The sequence below is a fragment of the Quercus robur genome, chromosome 1, assembly GCF_932294415.1.
Source record: "Quercus robur chromosome 1, dhQueRobu3.1, whole genome shotgun sequence".
NCBI lineage: Eukaryota > Viridiplantae > Streptophyta > Magnoliopsida > Fagales > Fagaceae > Quercus > Quercus robur.
The window spans coordinates 20974482-20992379 of NC_065534.1; the positions used below are offsets into that span (position 1 = coordinate 20974482).

A 17898-nucleotide genomic window follows, 5' to 3' on the forward strand; every position below is an offset into this window, starting at 1 on the left:
ATAATTTTTGCAACATATGAACAGTGCCGTTGCATATTTGCCACTGTACGGAAGGAAATGGAATAACTGATTAATATTTTTTTATTCTCTTTTCTCTCTCCTCTCTCTTCAGTTTATTCTTTTCTCTTCTCTCTCATCGATTCCCTCTCTCTTATAAATTGTTGATCTTGATCCATCATTGCCAATCTCTCACCGGTTGCATTTTACATTGTCATTGCCGATCTCTCCGGGCATCGTCATTGTCATCGCCGATCGGAATCGACGTGGGCATCGACGTTGAGGTGAGATCGGAGTGTTCGTCACGATTGTGGGCATTGACGTTGAGATCTTGATCGTGGGCATTGACATTGAAGTGAGGTGAGGTGAGATCTTGATTGTGGGTTGCCGGTGCTAGTGGGTTTGAGTTGATCGGAGTGTTTTCTGGGTTTGATGGGCATCGATGTTGAGTTGATCAAGATCTTGATCGTGGGTTGAGGTGAGTGAGATCTTGATCAGAGTGTTTTTTGGGTTTGAGTTGCTGTGCTAGTGGGTGTTGCTTTGTTTTTAATGGGTTTTGTGGTGGGTTGTTAATGATGGGGGTTGTGGTGGTGGTTTTGTTTTTAGTTTTTTGTTTTGCAATGGATTGTGGTTGCCACGGTGGTGGTGGTGGCGGCGGTAGCAGCAGTGTTGTGGTTGTTATTTATTCTGTTAGATATATTATTTTAATGTGTAGTAAATATTATTTTAATGTATAGAATTGAATGATAAAATATCTGATAAATGGAATATTGTAAAATGACGTGGTAAAATAATAAAGTAGGTCTTTGGTGTGACAAAATGACATTTTTTTTTTGTAACATCTGCTGTGGATGCTCTTATCCTTTTCTTTTCTTTTTTTGTCTTTCTCTTCCTTGGTTTCTTCACTTTATTGTGCAACGCTTCACTATAATTGTATATATAAAAGAAAGTGCCCATTCATATACAATTTTTTAATAAAATTATAATTTATTATCTTTTTTATTTGATAGGAGCATGAAAGTAAATTTATATAAACTACGTTTTTAATTTCATCTTTTTCATTTTCAATTAAATATTATAAAAGAAAACTAAAATCTCTTCTATGCTCTCACTTTTTCATTCTCTGCACATTTTCTATCTTTCTACTTTTTCATCTCCCCAATTATCCGGATGGGTAAAAAAGAATCCGATTGATTTCAAAATCAACAGATTTTTTATTCTATTTTCTTTTCCTTGTTTTTCTTTTTCCATGCGCCAAGATATGACATACTTTAAACATAGGTTGTCAAAATTTGTGCCCTTTTTTGGGGGGGGTGGAGGAGCAACTTGCGTATTGTATAATGAAAAAATATAGGAGTAGAACCAGCTGTTAATTGTGTACTTTCACTAAGTTTCATTCCTTCCATTTCTTCTAGAGTCAAGTTTAATCAACTTCCATAGGAAAGGGACAGATCGAACAAGACTGGGTTGCAATTTGCAAGCATGGATGTCATGAATTTGTCTGTTCTAACTATGGTGTTCTTATTTTTCAAATTGTTGAAACTCACTTGACCTTAGGCCATGCCTTCACACCCAAAACTTGTCTAACATCTCTCCATCGCAAACCTAGCTAGACTCGTTAATTAAGCTAGCTAAGAAGACTTAACGATGTGGGATTCATTCCAAACCTCAGTTATTATTGCAGAAAACTTGTCTTTTTCATACTTTTAAAACCCTAGTTGTGTACACAGGAGTGTGCCTGAGTATGCATGCTTTGGCCCATGTACGTAGGCCACTGCCCATGTACATGGGCCGACAACCACTTTGATCTTTTGTTTTCAAAAATAGATTTTTGCTTATTTAAAAGGTTATATTTTCCATTTTAACACTCCTCAAGTCAATTTGATATCTGATTGGACTCTAAACTGGCCTTGAACCTTTAGAGTTCAGGCATCATTGGGGAATGAGAGTCCGAGTCGTAAGGGGTACAAAATGCGGTGTCTACACATGTTTCATGTTTTTTTGGATGGTCTTGAAAAAATTTAAATTATACAAAATTTAATAAAAACATAACTTGAATAAATCTACATAAAAAATTAAATAATAATAATAATACATAAATAAATAAAAGATGTTTTCAAGCCTAGTAATAGTCTTCTTTTCGTTGTAATAAAAGATGTTTATTGAAATAAAAAGTACATTGACCTTATTGGCGCCTATAGGGACCCCAATTAAATGATAGGGATTTTTTTTTTTTTTTTTTTTGGTTCCACCCAGAATTTTGTGTGTGTATATATATAAAATAGATTGTAGTATACATAATAAAAAAAATTAATATAAATTTATATGTGTGATGCATTAATTTTTATATTATTTAATGAGTACAAATAAATTATTTCTTACATATTATGTAATAAAGGCATAAGAGTAAATTTATATAAACTACATTTTCTATTCTCCCACTTTTCTCTTCAACCAAACAAAAGATTTTTCATCCCTCCCACTTTTCCACCCCTCCAACTAAACGCATACGAGGGAAAGCTAAATTTTTTCTATCATTCCATTTTTCCATCCTCCCACCAATTTTTTACCCTCCCACTTTTTCACTCCTCCCACCAAACGGGTCCCTAAGTAATGTGAGACAATTGCCTCTTCTTCTTTTTTCAGAAACAAACACACATACAAGGGAAAAAAAATAAAAAATAAAAAAGATTCTAACATAAAACATTTCCACAAACTCCAGTCAAAAGCTATAGAATTAATATTTTTGTTCATTTGTTGTTGTTTGACCTTTTCTTGTTATTGTTATGACTATTTTTGCTATTATTTAAGCTAATTTTTATTTTTGTTATTTAGACTTTTTATATAAACTTTTTGTTTATGGGGTTAAGGATTATGTTTGTGGGGTCTTTTTTTTTTTTTTTTTTTTTTTGAACCCAAAATTTTGAGATTCTTAAGTTAGGGTGTTCAATATTTTTTTAGGTTGGTCAAAATAGCTTAGTTTAAAATTAATTATGTACATAATTTTTTTTTTTTTCGATTCAAGGTGCTCATTTGAATACCTTAAGGACTTGAAGTCAATGTGCAGCCACCCTTGGTCTACAATGGTGACACATGTCACCTTACGTGTGCTAGCTATGCAAAGAGACTGGTTGATGGAGGGGGGCTAGGGTAGGCCATGGCCCCCTTGGATTTTCAAAAATTGCTCTTTTTTGTAAACAAGGATATCTAAACCTCTTCAAGTATCTTACTATTTCTTTGAGCATATGTAGCCCCCCTGTTCCACACACACCGATTTATTATAGAGAGGAATTCCATAGAGATGGCCGCAAGATACTGAAAAGAGATTTTGAACCCAGAATCTCATGAATATCACGAGGCCTTAGAAACCACTAAGCCAACCCCTTTAGGTTTCCAAAAATTGCTCTTCTTCTATTTTTGGTAAAAATATAAAAATTTATGTATAAATCTTTATAGTGGCCCCCTAGTCCCTAGATTTGACTAATACATCAATTTTGTTTCCCAAAATTATTCTTATTCCATACGTAACTCATTAATTCAAAGTGTATTCAATGCATTTCATAAAAATATAAAAAAGTTTATAAATTATTAATGCAATTTATTTTTCCTCTAATTACTGTTATATCATAATAGCCAATAAACTCCTGCCACGTGGACAATCTAAAGTTCCCAATTAAATCCCTTTCCAAACCAGTGTCCAAATAGAGAACGAAGAAAGAAGTTAGACAAAAGCTCACCGCCACAGCCCTCCCTCTTCCATATTTGCTTGCCCAAACCTCCACCACACCACACACCAGAGCTCACCGCCACAAAGTTTGTCGGAGCTGTGCGTGAGAACGAATTAAGAAAACTCACAGCCCTTAGACAAAAGCTTCCTCCCTCTTCCATCTTTGCTTGCCCAAACCTCCATCTTCTTTTTTTTTTTTTTTTTTTTTTTTTTTTTTTTTCACCGTGAGGCATCCAAGGCCAAAACCAGTCTTAGTCCATCGCCGTTGACCACCACCACTACAAACGGTGAATCTTGGTTTCTCCACTATTGATTTCAAGTTTTAGAAAGAAACTGAGGTTTGTTATGGGTTTGTTTTATGGTGGGTTTGCTGTGAAATTTCTTTGTATTTTTGGGTCTTGACTTTGTGGGTTTGGCCGGTGATTGGTGAGTTTGGTGGTTGAAGTGGGTTTTGCCGGTGGGGTTGGTGGTGCAAATGGGTTTAGTGGTTGAAGGGTTAGGCTTTGGCGGTGCCAATAGGTTTCGCCTATGATTGGTGGTCATATTTGGTGGTGGCCGGTGGGGTTGGTTGTTTGCTTCTGTTAGGTTCTAAAGACTTAGGTTTTTATGTATTTAGAACTCTAATGTATATTGTTGGCAAACCATGATCAAAACAATATGTTTAGTTGTGTTTATACTTGCTCAAAGTTGTATCTTTTATGTAAGGTTGGAATCGAGCTGATGCAGAAGTTACTGTGCATTTCAGCCTAGCTCGATCGATCGAAGCTTAGGTTCAATCGATCAAATCTCGGGCAGAATGTGTTTTTCTGCAGATTTCCAACTTAGCCCTAGTTTGCTTAAAACGTTTAGGGTTTTCTAATTTATCCTAAGTATAAAAAATAAAAATAAAAAAAAAACCCTAGCCACATTTTAATGTTGCTCATATTGCTGTTTGTGTAAATCTCTTGTGAGATCTAGAGGAGCTTTCCTTTACACAAACTTAGGGTTTTCAAGGAGGAGATATTATCTACACCTTGATGATCAACTCAGTTACTGCCATTGAAACTTAAAGAAACACAAGCGAGTGTGCTTGTATCTGATGGTGAATCCAAGAAAGAAGGAGTCCGTGGATTCGGAGCTTGCACGTGGTCGTGTCAGTAAGTTCTACTGGTGGGTAGTAATAAGAAGTCGAGCGTAGGACTTGTAAGTCTTATTGTATGAACTTCAATTCTTTCAAGATAGTGGATTCAAGTTTACCTTGAGGATAGTTAGGTTAAATCATCCTCAGGTTTTTACCGGTTTGGTTTCCTAGGTGATCATATCTTTGTGTTATTTATCTTTCCGCTGCTATGCATGACATGATTGTTGTGATTGTGATAACCTAGTTTTGTTAAATTGGACTAAGTAACAACTTGGCTAATTACCTAAGTTAATCTAATTGTGTTTTTAAGGGTTCTAAAAACTATCAGCTTCTAACTGGGTTTGTGTTTGTGGCGGTAAGCTCCGGCGAACTCTGTGGCGGTGAGCTCCGGTGTGTGGTGTGGTGGAGGTTTGGGCAAGTAAATATGGAAGAGGGAGGGCTGTGGCGGTGAGCTTTTGTCTGACTTCTTTCTTCGTTCTCTATTTGGACACTAATTTGGAGAGGGATTTAAGTGGGAACTTAAGATTGTCCATGTGACAGGAGTTTATTGGCTGGCGTAAAACACTGGTTTTACACCATAGCCGGACTGAATGTTTTCTCTAGCTCATTCAACTAAATAATATTTAGGAGACATCTTAGAAATATATAAGTAAATATTTTTAATAAAACCTTCTTTATTTATTTTTTATTGTTTTTAGAAAATTAGAAATATGGACTTTTTTTTTCCTTTTAGAAGAAATCATAAATGTGGATTTTTAATAGTAAGGAGTAAGAAATCATATATATATATTAGACACACTTTTTTTTTTTAGAGAGTTTCAACCTATTATGGCCTCTGGACTAAGACAGCAATCAGTTTTTAATGTAGGCGAGGATTGAATTACAAATCTCTTATTTAACCATCAGAAAGTTTACTAGTTGAGCTAACTAGAACCCACATATATATATACACACACACTTGATGTAAATACTTTGTTAATGTAAGAAAATAACATATAATAAATCATGTTATAAACATATTTTATTTTATGCGTATATACTTGATGTACATATATATATATATATATATTTAGCATGACCCGACTCTCAAAAAAAATATTTAGCATGACCCCCTTGAAGAAATTTCCTAGTTTCGCCACTAGGAGAGAGTGCATATGGCACATGTGGGAGACATGCTTAAAGCCTCTGGTACTGGTAGTGCATGGGCGGTCCGATTGACGTGGTTACAGAGAGGTCAAAGAAAAACAACAGTACACAAGTATAACAATAGTAAACTAACAAGACATAAATTATTACAGTGGGCGCAAAGATGAGAAAGTAGATAAAACTTTGTTTGAATTCTCTTGTCAACCAGATTTCTAGGAGCTAGGGTTATCAAAAAAAAATCCAAATTCCTAGCTAGAAGTCCTCTTGTCAGCGATGATGAAACACTAGACATGGTAAAAAAAGAATCCTAGGAATATCAAAATCAATCACATCTTTTATTCTATTTTCTTTTTCTTGGGGCCAAGATAATGACATACTTTAAACATAGCTTGTCAAATTTTGTGCCCTGTCGGTGAGGGGGGATCGAGCAATCGAGCAACTTTTTCTTATAGATCTCTCCAGAAAAAGAAAAAAAAAAAAAAAATTTTGTCTAATATGGTTTAAAGATCAAATTTCACGGCATGCGTATTGTATAATGAAAAATAGAAGTAGATACAGTCAAACAGCTGTTAATTGTGGACTTGACTAGTTTCCTTCCTTCCATTTCTTCTAAAGGTCAAGTTTAATCAACTTCCATAGGAGAGGAATAGATAGAACAACACTGGGACGCAACTTGCAGGCATGGATGTCATGAATTAATTTGCCTGTTCTAACTATGGTGTTATTGTTTTTCAAATTGTTGAAACTCACTTGACCTTAGGCCATGCTTTTACACCCAAAAACTTGTCTAACATCTCTCCATCATAAACCTAGACGGCGCAGAATACCCGTTAATTAAGCTAGCTAGTAAGACTTAACTCTCTCTAAAAAGTTCACAGATTTGGATTTAAACCCTTTCGCCCCAATTTCATTAAAAATAATCTACAGATTTAATTGGAAATCTAACAAACTATAGTTTGAACCTTTCAGGTAATTAGCTGGACCGTTTTTTTTCCAATGATTACACGTCAGGGCCAATTATAGCCCCCTAACCACCGCCCACCACACCATATCCCCTTCCCATTTCGGGGCTTCTTTTTCACGTTGTTCACAAAAATTGTACTATAAAGTTCCATTCAACATTTATCACGTATAAATAGACATTTTTACTAAACATCATAGATCCAAACCCTTCTCTCTTTTTACTCCTCTCTTTTTACTCTTCTCTCTCTCAACCATTGCAATCTTGCATTTTCAATCCATAGCAATGAATATTGCTGCTCCAAGTATTGAAAATGCTGGACCTTTCACTCGTGCATGTGTATGGCACAAGTTATTGGCTAATAAGATAGTCGAAGTGGCAGAGAAGATTAAGAAACTGGGACAAGATGATCCAAGGAGAATTGTCCATTCGCTAAAAGTAGGACTGGCTCTCACATTGGTTTCCTTATTCTACTACATCCAACCACTCTATGATCGTATTGGCGAAAATTTAATATGGGCTGTCATGACAGTCGTTCTTGTCTTTGAGTTTTCTGTTGGTAAGCTTGGAACTTATTTAATTACCACGATATATAAACCAATTTTTTATGGTATAACAGCTTCAGAATTGGAACTAACAATTGGCAACGTTTTTCTTTTTGATTTTTTTCCAATCTTCTATAGGAGCAACTCTGGGAAAAGGCTTAAACAGGATGCTAGCAACGTTTTCATCTGGTGCTCTAGGTTTTGGAGTTCATTACCTAGCAACTTTGGCTGGTGAGAAAGGAGAGCCCATTGTACTTGGATTCTTCGTCGTTATAATAGGTAACATGTTGCAGACAGATCTAATTCTAATATATATTCTAATAAATATTTTTATGACTTTTTATATTTTTAATAAAAGTGATGTCAAATTTTTTTTTAAATAATTTATTAACAGTTGCCTAAATACACCAGAACCTTTTAATGTTATGGTTCAAAATTCTCAAACTCATGATTAGATTTGTAATGCATGCAGCTGCAACAGTAACATTTGTAAGATTCTTTCCCACAATGAAGACAAGGTATGATTATGGGCTCCTCATATTCATATTGACTTTCACCTTAGTATCTGTTTCGAGTTACCGAGAAGATAAGGTGCTACGCATGGCCCATCAAAGGGTAACCACAATCATCATGGGTAGCTTTATCACTTTTGTTACATGCATCTGTATATGTCCCGTTTGGATTGGAGAGGAACTTCAAAATTTGGTAGCTAACAACATTGAAAAGCTTGGGAATTTCTTAGAAGGTATATATATTTTATGCTCCATATATATATATATATATAGTAAAATAAATATGAAACTTTCATGCCCCATATATAAAAATCACGAACACTCCATAACTCTAGTCATATTTATGTTGGACATCCATTTCCAATATGTCAAGAACAAAACACTCTTATATGTATCCATATATAATGTATTGGGAGGAAAAACCATATTTATGTTTTTAAATATTGAAACAGAATATGCCTATTAATTATTTTTTGTATACCAACTCATGTCCTAATTTTTCAAGAATTCCTTGTAACTATGTCTCATGTCATGTTAGTGTCCTTAGTATATAATTCCTTTCTGTTCTCTTTTTTTTTTTTTTTTTTTCCTCTTCTTCTCTTTTAATTTAATTTCTCAATATTGACCAATACAAACTTACAGGATTTAGTGGTGAATACTTCAAAATATCAGAGGATGGACAACCCTTGTGTGATAAACCATTTCTTCAAGGATATAAAAGTCTTCTCACTTCAAAAAACACTGAAGAAACTATGGTGAGTATAAAATTGTCACCCTAATCCTCTTGTTTACACCTCAAAAAAAAAAAAAAAAATAGTTATTTGAATTTCATGGCTACTTGAATTTTTCTTCTTTAATTTTTTTTTTTTTTTTTTTTTTAATTTTCAGGCTAATCTAGCAAGATGGGAACTGTGGCACTATCGTTTTGGGTTCTGTCATCCTTGGAAACAATACGTTAAAATTGGAACCCTAACTAGGCAATGCGCTTACAAAATTGACACTCTTAACAACTGCCTTAACTCTAAGATCCAAGTAAATCAGCACTACTCAAAATCTAAATAGATGATTTAATTCACACAAGTCATTATGCATAGAACACTCTTCTGCAAAGATTACGTAGACAACAATTGTATATACTCTTCTTTTTTGGCTGAAGTGTATACTCATACATGCACACACGTATATATACATATGATTTTTTTTTGGTTTTCGGCCCCCGAATGTCCCTTACACAAGGGCGGATTGGAGGGCAGGAGTAGACCATTTAAAGATCCCCCTCCGTCCAAGATAAAAAAAAAAAAACCAAATTTTATTTCCCTTCGTCTTTTATTAGTGTTTTTCAATTTTCAATATCAGTACCTTAATATTACATTACAAATAAGTTCACATATATTCCAAATAGTGTAAAAATTTTCCATGCAAGTATCACTCTTTTATGCAATGACTTATTATTTTCGATCAATTTATATTTTTGAATCAGTCAAGTTTATAATATGTAAGTTTCTAAATTCTATAACTTCGTCTCAAGAGTAAACTTATATTGTTAACTTATAGTTATTTTTATTCGCCTATGTGTTAAAGTCATCATAATATATTATCAAATTTGTTATATGACAATGAACTATTGTTGATTGTTTTGTTAGGTGTCATATATCATATCAAATTTATGAAATGATAATTATATATTTATTTCTATTCTTTAATTGAAAATATTTTTGTTTATTTAAAAAAATTATGAGAAATCTTTCTTTTTTAAAAAAATAAATAAAAATTACTTTCAATTAATGTATAAAGTCCTTGAGAGTTTAGAGAAAAAGATTATTCTAGTTGTGGGGTTAGCAGCAAATTGTAATTATCTCAAAAAAAAAAAAAAAACACAAATAATAATAATAACAATGTCATACATCCTTAATCATGACTCATGAAGTATAGTTAATTCACTGACCTGTGATTTGCCATCCTCACAGACGCTCAATGAGTTCGGAAGCAAAATTCAAGATCCAAGCACAAAAATCTGCTCAGAATCTGGAAAAGCTCTCAGGGAATTAGCATCAACAATCAAAAAAATGAACCAATCAACATCAGTTAATGCCCACATTGAAAACTTAAAAACCGCTACTGAAAACCTGAAATTCATGCTTGATACATACCATTTGAAAGATGCTAATCTCCAAGATATCATACCATCTGCAGAAGTTGCTTTAACTCTAATCGCTGTTGTACCATGCATCGTGAAGATTGCCGATGCAGTTCATGAATTAGCCTCCCTTGCACATTTCAAGACTCCGGCCACAAGAGTGTCACCGTAACAACCATATATATGCGCTCCATCGATCGGGGAACAATATTGCTGCCACTTTCCGACGGTTCATATCCAATTTGTTGGAGGTAGTGGATTTTTATACAAAGTCCAACTCAGCTACAAGAATAATATTGGCGTGTGAAAGTATAAGAAGGCTAGATCTAATCCTTCAGCAGCAAAATGATCATCTCGAGGGGAGTGTTACTATTAGTATAATAATGATACTAAAAACTTTAACAAGAAAAAGATAAATGGTGGTTCTCGATAATGCTTAATCTAATCCTATTACTGTAGAATTTTATTTTTGTGAATAAATGTGTGGTTTTCCTCAAGGTTTGGGAAATATCAAGGACTTGCCTATGTTTAGTAAGTCATACCTTTATATTTTTGCTCTTCATAACAAATACACTTGTATGATTTCCTTTCCCTCATAGTAAGTTGTGACATTATATTATATTTTCAAATGAGATTCTTATGCAAAATATAACTTTAAATAATGACTACTAATTAAACTAATTGATCAAAAGCAAAAAATAAAATAAAATAAAATAATAAAAAAAAAAAAATTGAAGTTATTTCAATGCAAAAATGCCTTCAAGTGAGAGTGAAGCTGTAAGGTTGAATTTATTCAACCATCTAATTGGCTTTATTCCGTGCCAAATTTGCTTGTAATTCAGCATTTAGTAACCCTGTATTTAGGTGGGTTTGTTGTAAGGGTAGTGAGTGAGATAGAGTGAAGATTGCTCAAGAGTGTGCAAGAAAACAGAGAGTCGCGGCTGGGACTCGCGGGTGGACTCGCGGCTGCAAGCCGCCAGAAGCTGCACACGTGCCAAGCATGCTGGAAGATGAACAGTCATGCTAGCTGGAGTACTACAGGACAAAACAGGACAACTGGCCATACGGTTAACTCGCGACTGGATCTCGTGACTTGGTCAAGCCGCGAGCCACCCCTGTTTTGCCAAAACCTGACGTTTCACATTCCTCTCCCACTCCAGTATAAATACCCCTTTAACCCACGATTGAAAGAGAGCTTCCAGAGAGAATTTTGAGAGAGAAACCCTAAAGAAAAATCAGATTGCTTCACCCACAATCTATACCTTAGAGTCTCTTCAAATTCCCTTACTCTCTTCCTCTCCATTGTCAAATCCTTGAGAGGCATTATACCAAACCTGGTTCTCACCATCATCATCTCTGTGAGACAATCGTTTGGAGTTCTGGGAAGCAGTTAGGAAGGAGCCAATCTTCATTGGTTGATGCTACGGTCTAGTTGCGGAATCTGGGAAGCAAGAAAAGAAAAAGGTTCGGCGCAACCTCGTTGGAGCAAGAAGCTTGGAGGGCTTAGGTGCACTGGGTAGATTAGGCTTGGAGGGTCTATTGCTGTCCTTGTATCCCAACTGTATTTTCTAGTGGATTGATTACCGCTTGGAGGGCGGCGGAGAGGTTTTTCGCCGAGGACTTCAGTTTCCTCTTCGATAACACATCGCGTGTTGTCTGTGTGTTTGCATCTTCCTTCCTCTCTATCTCTGCCTTTACATTATCTGCTGTGGTTTTATTTTGTTATGGCTTAGATAGTTTATAACCAATTTCATATTATAGCATGTGTTAAGTTTCCGCACACTAGTTGTTTGACATATTGCTTGAGTTGGTTAAGTTGTATTTTTGGGGGTCTAAACGTTCAAAGGTGTTTTGTACACGTTTTTGAACTTTCAGAAGCAAAGACTTTAAGGGTCCATTTGATAGGCATCTGTAGTTTTGTACCTAATTGAGGGCTATAGGCCATTGTACCTAATTGAGGGCTGTAGGCTATTGTGCCTAAATGACAGTTAGTGTATCTGTTAGTAGCAGCGAATTAGTTAGTTAGTGAGAGCATTTGGCGGTTAGAGTAGCTAGGGTCGTGCTAGTATATAGATCAAGAATCATATTGTACAAAGGATTAATGAATGAATTCTATTGTTAATCTCCTTTTCTCTCTAATCCTTTGTACTCTCATTTCTTTCTCTCTTCTTTGCTACGAAGGCTCAGGTCCCCTCAAAGTGACCTACCTTAATTCTTAATTCTATCACAAAATTCCTAACATTGGTATTAGAACATCCGATCCTTCTACACCACCATGACAAAAACTCATTCCAAATCACAGAATTCAGAAAAAATGGCAGCTTTAGCTAGGGTTTCAGAAAATCATGAGCAAGCTTTACAAGAAATTTAGAAAAAATTGTAGACCATTAATAGGTTCATGCAAAGAATGGTTGAAGTAGAGTAGAAGCGACAACAAGCTCCAAGTTTAGGCTCTTGAGCTCTTCTCGTCAACAATCATGTGGGAAATTCAGAATCTTTGCTTGTGAATTCTATCAAGAATCTGAAATTGGAGTTTCCTAGGTTCCAAGGAGAAGATTCAACTTGCTGGGTATATCGAGCAAAGTAGTTCTTTACTTATTAGAACACTCCGAAGCATCAACAAGTGGTTATGGCATTGTATCATCTTGATGGGGAAGCTTTAATTTGGTTTCAGAATGTTGAACAAGCTAGGGGTTTTGCTAGCTAGGATGTCTTCGTTAAAGCTTTACAAACCAGATTTGGAGTCACAGCTTATGATGACCCTATGGAGGCACTTACCCGTCTTAAGCAAACTTCATCTGTGGTAGCTTAAAAAGGTGATTTTGAAATTCTCTCTAACAAGCTTCTGGGGTTATCTAAGTCTCACAAACTTAGCTATTTTTTGAGTGGATTGAAGGATGAATTTAGACTACTTGTGAGAATGTTAGTACCTAAGTCCCTTAATGAAGCATTTGGGTTAGCTAAAATCCAAGAAGTGTATTTGCTAAGTAGTAGGAAAGGATTTAGGGGTGGTGTAATTGATAATGGGAAACTTTCAATTCTCGGATTGCCTAAGTTTGAGAATAACACTGATCAGAAACTCAAGCTTCCATTACAAAGGTTAACTAGTGCTCAAATGGAGGAAAGGAGGAAACTTGGACTTTGTTATAAATGTGATGAAAAATGGCAAATGGGGCATAGGTGTAAGGAAGCTAAGTTGTTTTTACTTGAAGGGTGTGATATGGAGATTGAACAAAAATCTAGGGTGCAATTGGTGGAGTTGGAAGATGATGGGGTGATGTTGGGACATCAAGAAGTTGTGCAGGCATCTGAGAATATAATTGCTCCTGTTGAAATTACTTTGTATGCTTTAGTGGGTAGCCCTTCCTCTCAAACAATGAGGGTTAGGGGAAGGATAAAGAATAGAGAGGTGGTGTCTCTCATTGACTTTGGAAGGACACATAATTTCTTAGATGCTACTGACTTGGATAATCTGAGGTTATCACTTGATACATCACAGATTTTAGAAGTTAAAGTGGTTGATAGCAGTATTGTTAAGACATTGGGGGTGTGTCATGGGGTTACCCTCTTTATTCAAGGGTATAAATTTGTGTTAGATCTTAATGTGTTGCATTTTGGGGGGGGGGGGGGGGGGGTTGCGGTGGTTCTTGGAACCCAATAGCTGAGTACATTGGGTGCAATCATTTGGGATTTCAAGCTATTGACCAAGAGGTTGTGTTACTTGGGTAAAGAGGTGTTTTTGCAAAGTTTGCATTTGTCACCATCAACTTTTCTGAGGCTAACAAGCTCTTCACTGATTTAGCAAAGAAGGGTTCGGTTCTTCAAATTACTGCTGTCAACACTACTAGTCCTAACCAACCACTGCTACATACTACTTTGTTTGCCTTGTTAGATCAATTTTCCAAGGTATTTAACATCCCTTTTGGATTGCCTCCAATCCGAGGGCATGAGTATCAGATTGTACTCAAGGAAGGCACAACACCAGTCTGTGAAAGGCCCTACAAGTATCCATATTTCCAAAAATCTGAAATTGAAAAGATTGTCAATGAATTATTTGAAGTTGGTTCTATCAAACCTAGTCAAAGTCCTTTTTCTTCACTTGTCCTTCTTGTTAGAAAAGCCGTTGGTAGTTGGAGGATCTGCAACTATAGGGCTTTAATAAGGGTACTGTTAAAGATAAGTTTCCAATACCTATGGTAGATGAATTGTTGGATGAACTTGCTGGTGCTACCATTTTTTCTAAGTTAGATTTAAGATTAGGCTACCACCAAATCCATATAAAACTTGAGGATATCCCTAAGGCAACATTCAAAACTCATGAGGGTCATTATGAATTTCTTGTGATGCCCTTTGGTTTGACAAATGCACCATCTATATTCCAAGCTCCTATGAATGCCATATTTAGACCTTATTTGAGAAAATTTGTCCTAGTTTTTTTTGATGATATCTTGGTCTTTAGTTCTTGCTTGGAAGGTCATTTGTCACATTTGAAAATTGTTTTGGACACCCTATTGTCTAATTAGTTGTATGCAAAGAAGTCCAAATGTGTATTTGGGTGTAGTGAGGTTGAATATCTTGGCCACATTATATCTAGTGATTGGGTCAAGGCAAATCCTAAGAAGATTGTGGCTATGTAGCAGTTGCCTGCTCCAACCACTCTTAAAGCTTTGAGAGGTTTCCTAGGCCTCACTTGGTATTATAGAACGTTTATTTAATGGCATGGAGCTATTGCTCAACCCTTAACAGACCTCCTTAAGAAAGATGGGTTTCATTGGTCTAATGCAGCTATAATGGCCTTCAACAAACTCAAGGAAGCTGTGATTCAACCTCCAGTTTTAGCTCTTCCCAATTTCTCAAAACCTTTTTTCATTGAGTGTGATGCTTCTTGTGTTGGTTTGGGGGCTATCCTAATGCAAGCCAAGAGACCCATTTTCTTCCACAACCAAGCCCTAAAGGGTAAACACCTTCATTTGTCCACTTATGAGACTGAATTGTTAGCATTGGCAACTGCTGTCAAGAAATAGAGGCCATACTTGCTTGGAAGAACTTTTGTGGTAAGGACTAACAATAAAAACCTCAAGTTTCTGCTTGAACAGAGGATTGCCACTCTTGCTGCTCAGCAGAAATGGCTTGTTAAGCTCTTGGGTTATGCATTTGTAGTGGAATATAAAAAGGGAAGTGAGAATAAAGTGGCTGATGCTCTTTTTAGAAGCCCTAACTTGCCTCCACAAGCTAATTTACAAAAGACTAGCTGTCTATTTCTCCTTTTAGTTCTTGATCCTACTTAGTTGACAATACTTAGGGATAGCAACTCTCAAGATCAAAGCTTGCAGCAGCTTATTCAGTCCATTTAAGTTGGTATTACTCCTAAGGGTTTTACTTGGCAAAATGGGCAGATTTTTTACAAAGGCAGATTTTTTTATGGTTACATTGCCCTTTAAAATCCCAAGCTCTACATTTAGTTCACAGTAGTCTTGTGGCAGGCCATTTAGGCTTCCTTAAGTCATTTTAGAGGGCTAAAAAGGAATTTTTTTTGGCATGGTATGAAGGCTGATATCAAGAAGTATGTAAGGGAGTGTGATGTCTGTCAACGAATTAAATCTGAGACTTCTGTCCCTACTAGTTTATTGCAGCCATTGAAGATCCCCACTACTCCTTGGACTGATGTTAGCTTGGATTTTGTGGAAGGGTTACCTAAGCCATAAGGGTTTAAGGAGATTTTGGTGGTGATGGATAGACTAACTAAGTATGTTCACTTTGTGCCTATTTCTCACCCGTACACTGCTATTAAAGTGGCAGCTTTGTATATGCAGTATGTCTTTAACTTCAAGGTATGCCTACCTCTATTATGAGTGATAGAGATGCCACATTCACCTCCTTATTCTGGTCTAAGTTGTTTAGGCTACAGGAGACTGAATTAGCCATGTCAATAGCATATCATCCTCAAATTGATGGGCAAACTGAGGTTATTAACGGGAGTTTAGAGCAATATTTACGAGCTTTCACTAGTGAGAAACCCCATAGATGGGCTAAATGGTTACCATTGGCTAAATTCTACTTCAATTCTAATTTCCATACTAGCTTGAAGATGACTCCATTTGAAGCCTTGTATGGATTTCCTACCCCCAACAATGCAGTCTTACATACCTGGTACCACTAAAGTGGAGGCTTTGGACTCTCTTTTAAGTCAAAGGGAGGCTATCTTGGGTAGTTTTCCAAAGCAGCTCTCTATTGCTCAAGAGTAGATAAAGATTCAAGTTGATAAGCATAGATAGGACAGGTCTTTTGCTATTGGTGATTAGGTGTATTTGAAGTTACAACCTTATAGGTAAAGGACTTTGGCTTACAAGGGGAAGTGGAAGCTGTCACCAAGGTACTTAGGTCCCTTCCAAGTACTGCAGAAGGTTGGTGCAGTGGCTTATAAGCTAAACTTGCCACCTAAAGCAAAGATTCACCCTGTCTTCCATGTATTATGCTTGAAGCTAAAGATGGGTCAGTATATCCATCCTTTACCAACTTTGCCACCTGTGGATGAGGAAGGTCAAGTGCAAATTGAACCTAAACCGAGGCCTTAAGGTCTCGAGTGATTACTGAGGTTTTAGTCCAGTAGTTTGGTTGTCCTTCTAAAGATGCCACTTAGGAATCATTGCATCAACTACAACTTATCTTTCCTCACCTTGTGGGAAAGGTGTTGTAAATGGAGAGGGATAATGATAGGCAACTATAGTTTTGTACCTAATTGAGGGCTGTAGGTTATTGTACCTAAATGACAGTCAGTGTATTTGTTAGTAGTAGCATATCAGTTAGTTAGTTAGTTAGTTATTGGGAGCATTTGGCGGTTAGAGTAGCTAGGGTCATGCTAGTATAATTGTACAAAGGATTAAGGAATGAATTCTCTTGTTAATCTCCTTCTTTTCTCTCAAATGTGACAAATGATCTTCCAAGCAAGAACTAAAGACCAAGATATCATCAAAGAAAACTAAGAAAAATTTTCTCAAATAAGATCTGAATATGGCATTCACAAGAGCTTGGAATGTAGATGGTGCATTTGTCAAACCAAAGGGCATCACAAGAAATTCATAATGACTCTCATGAGTTTTGAATGCTGTCTTAGGAATATCCTCAGGTTTCATACAAATTTGGTGGTACCCTGATCTCAAATCTAACTTAGAAAAATGGTAGTACTAGCAAGTTAATCCAATAATTCATCTACCACTGGTATTGGAAACTTATTTTTAACAGTAGCCCTATTTAAAGCCCTCTAGTCTATGCATATCCTCCAACTACCATTAGCTTTTCTAATAACAAGGACAAGTGAAGAAAAAGGACTTTAACTAGGTTGGATAGAACTAACATGAAGTAATTCATTGACAATCTTTTCAATTTTAGATTTTTGGAAATAGGGATACCTATAAGGCCTTTCACAGACTGGTTTTGCGCCTTCCTTGAGTACAATCTGATGCTCATGCCCTTGGATTTGAGGCAATCTAGAAGGGATGTCAAATACCTTGGAAAATTGATCTAACAAGGCAGACAGAGTAGTAGGTAGCAATGGTTGGTTAGGACTAGTAGTGTTGATAGCTATATTTTGAAGAACCAAACCCTTCTTTGTTGAATCAGTGAAAAGCTTGTCAACCTCTGAAAAAGTTTATGGTGACAAATGCAAACCTAGCAAGAACACCTCTTTACCCAAGTAACAAAACCTCATAGTCAATAGCTTGAAATCCCAAATAATCGCACCCAATGTACTCAG

The 17898-nt window shown here is 36.1% G+C and overlaps 1 protein-coding gene across 1 annotated transcript; it reads left to right on the plus strand.

The window, feature by feature from the left end:
- Positions 1-429: 429 nt before the first annotated feature.
- On the plus strand, positions 430-10338 carry LOC126725041 (aluminum-activated malate transporter 8-like). Its single transcript, XM_050429529.1, has 7 exons — positions 430-441; positions 7303-7510; positions 7635-7775; positions 7969-8241; positions 8651-8763; positions 8897-9040; positions 9976-10338. The coding sequence occupies exons 1-7, from the start codon at positions 430-432 to the stop codon at positions 10315-10317; spliced, it is 1233 nt and encodes a 410-aa protein (XP_050285486.1). The 3' UTR covers positions 10318-10338.
- Positions 10339-17898: the final 7560 nt, after the last annotated feature.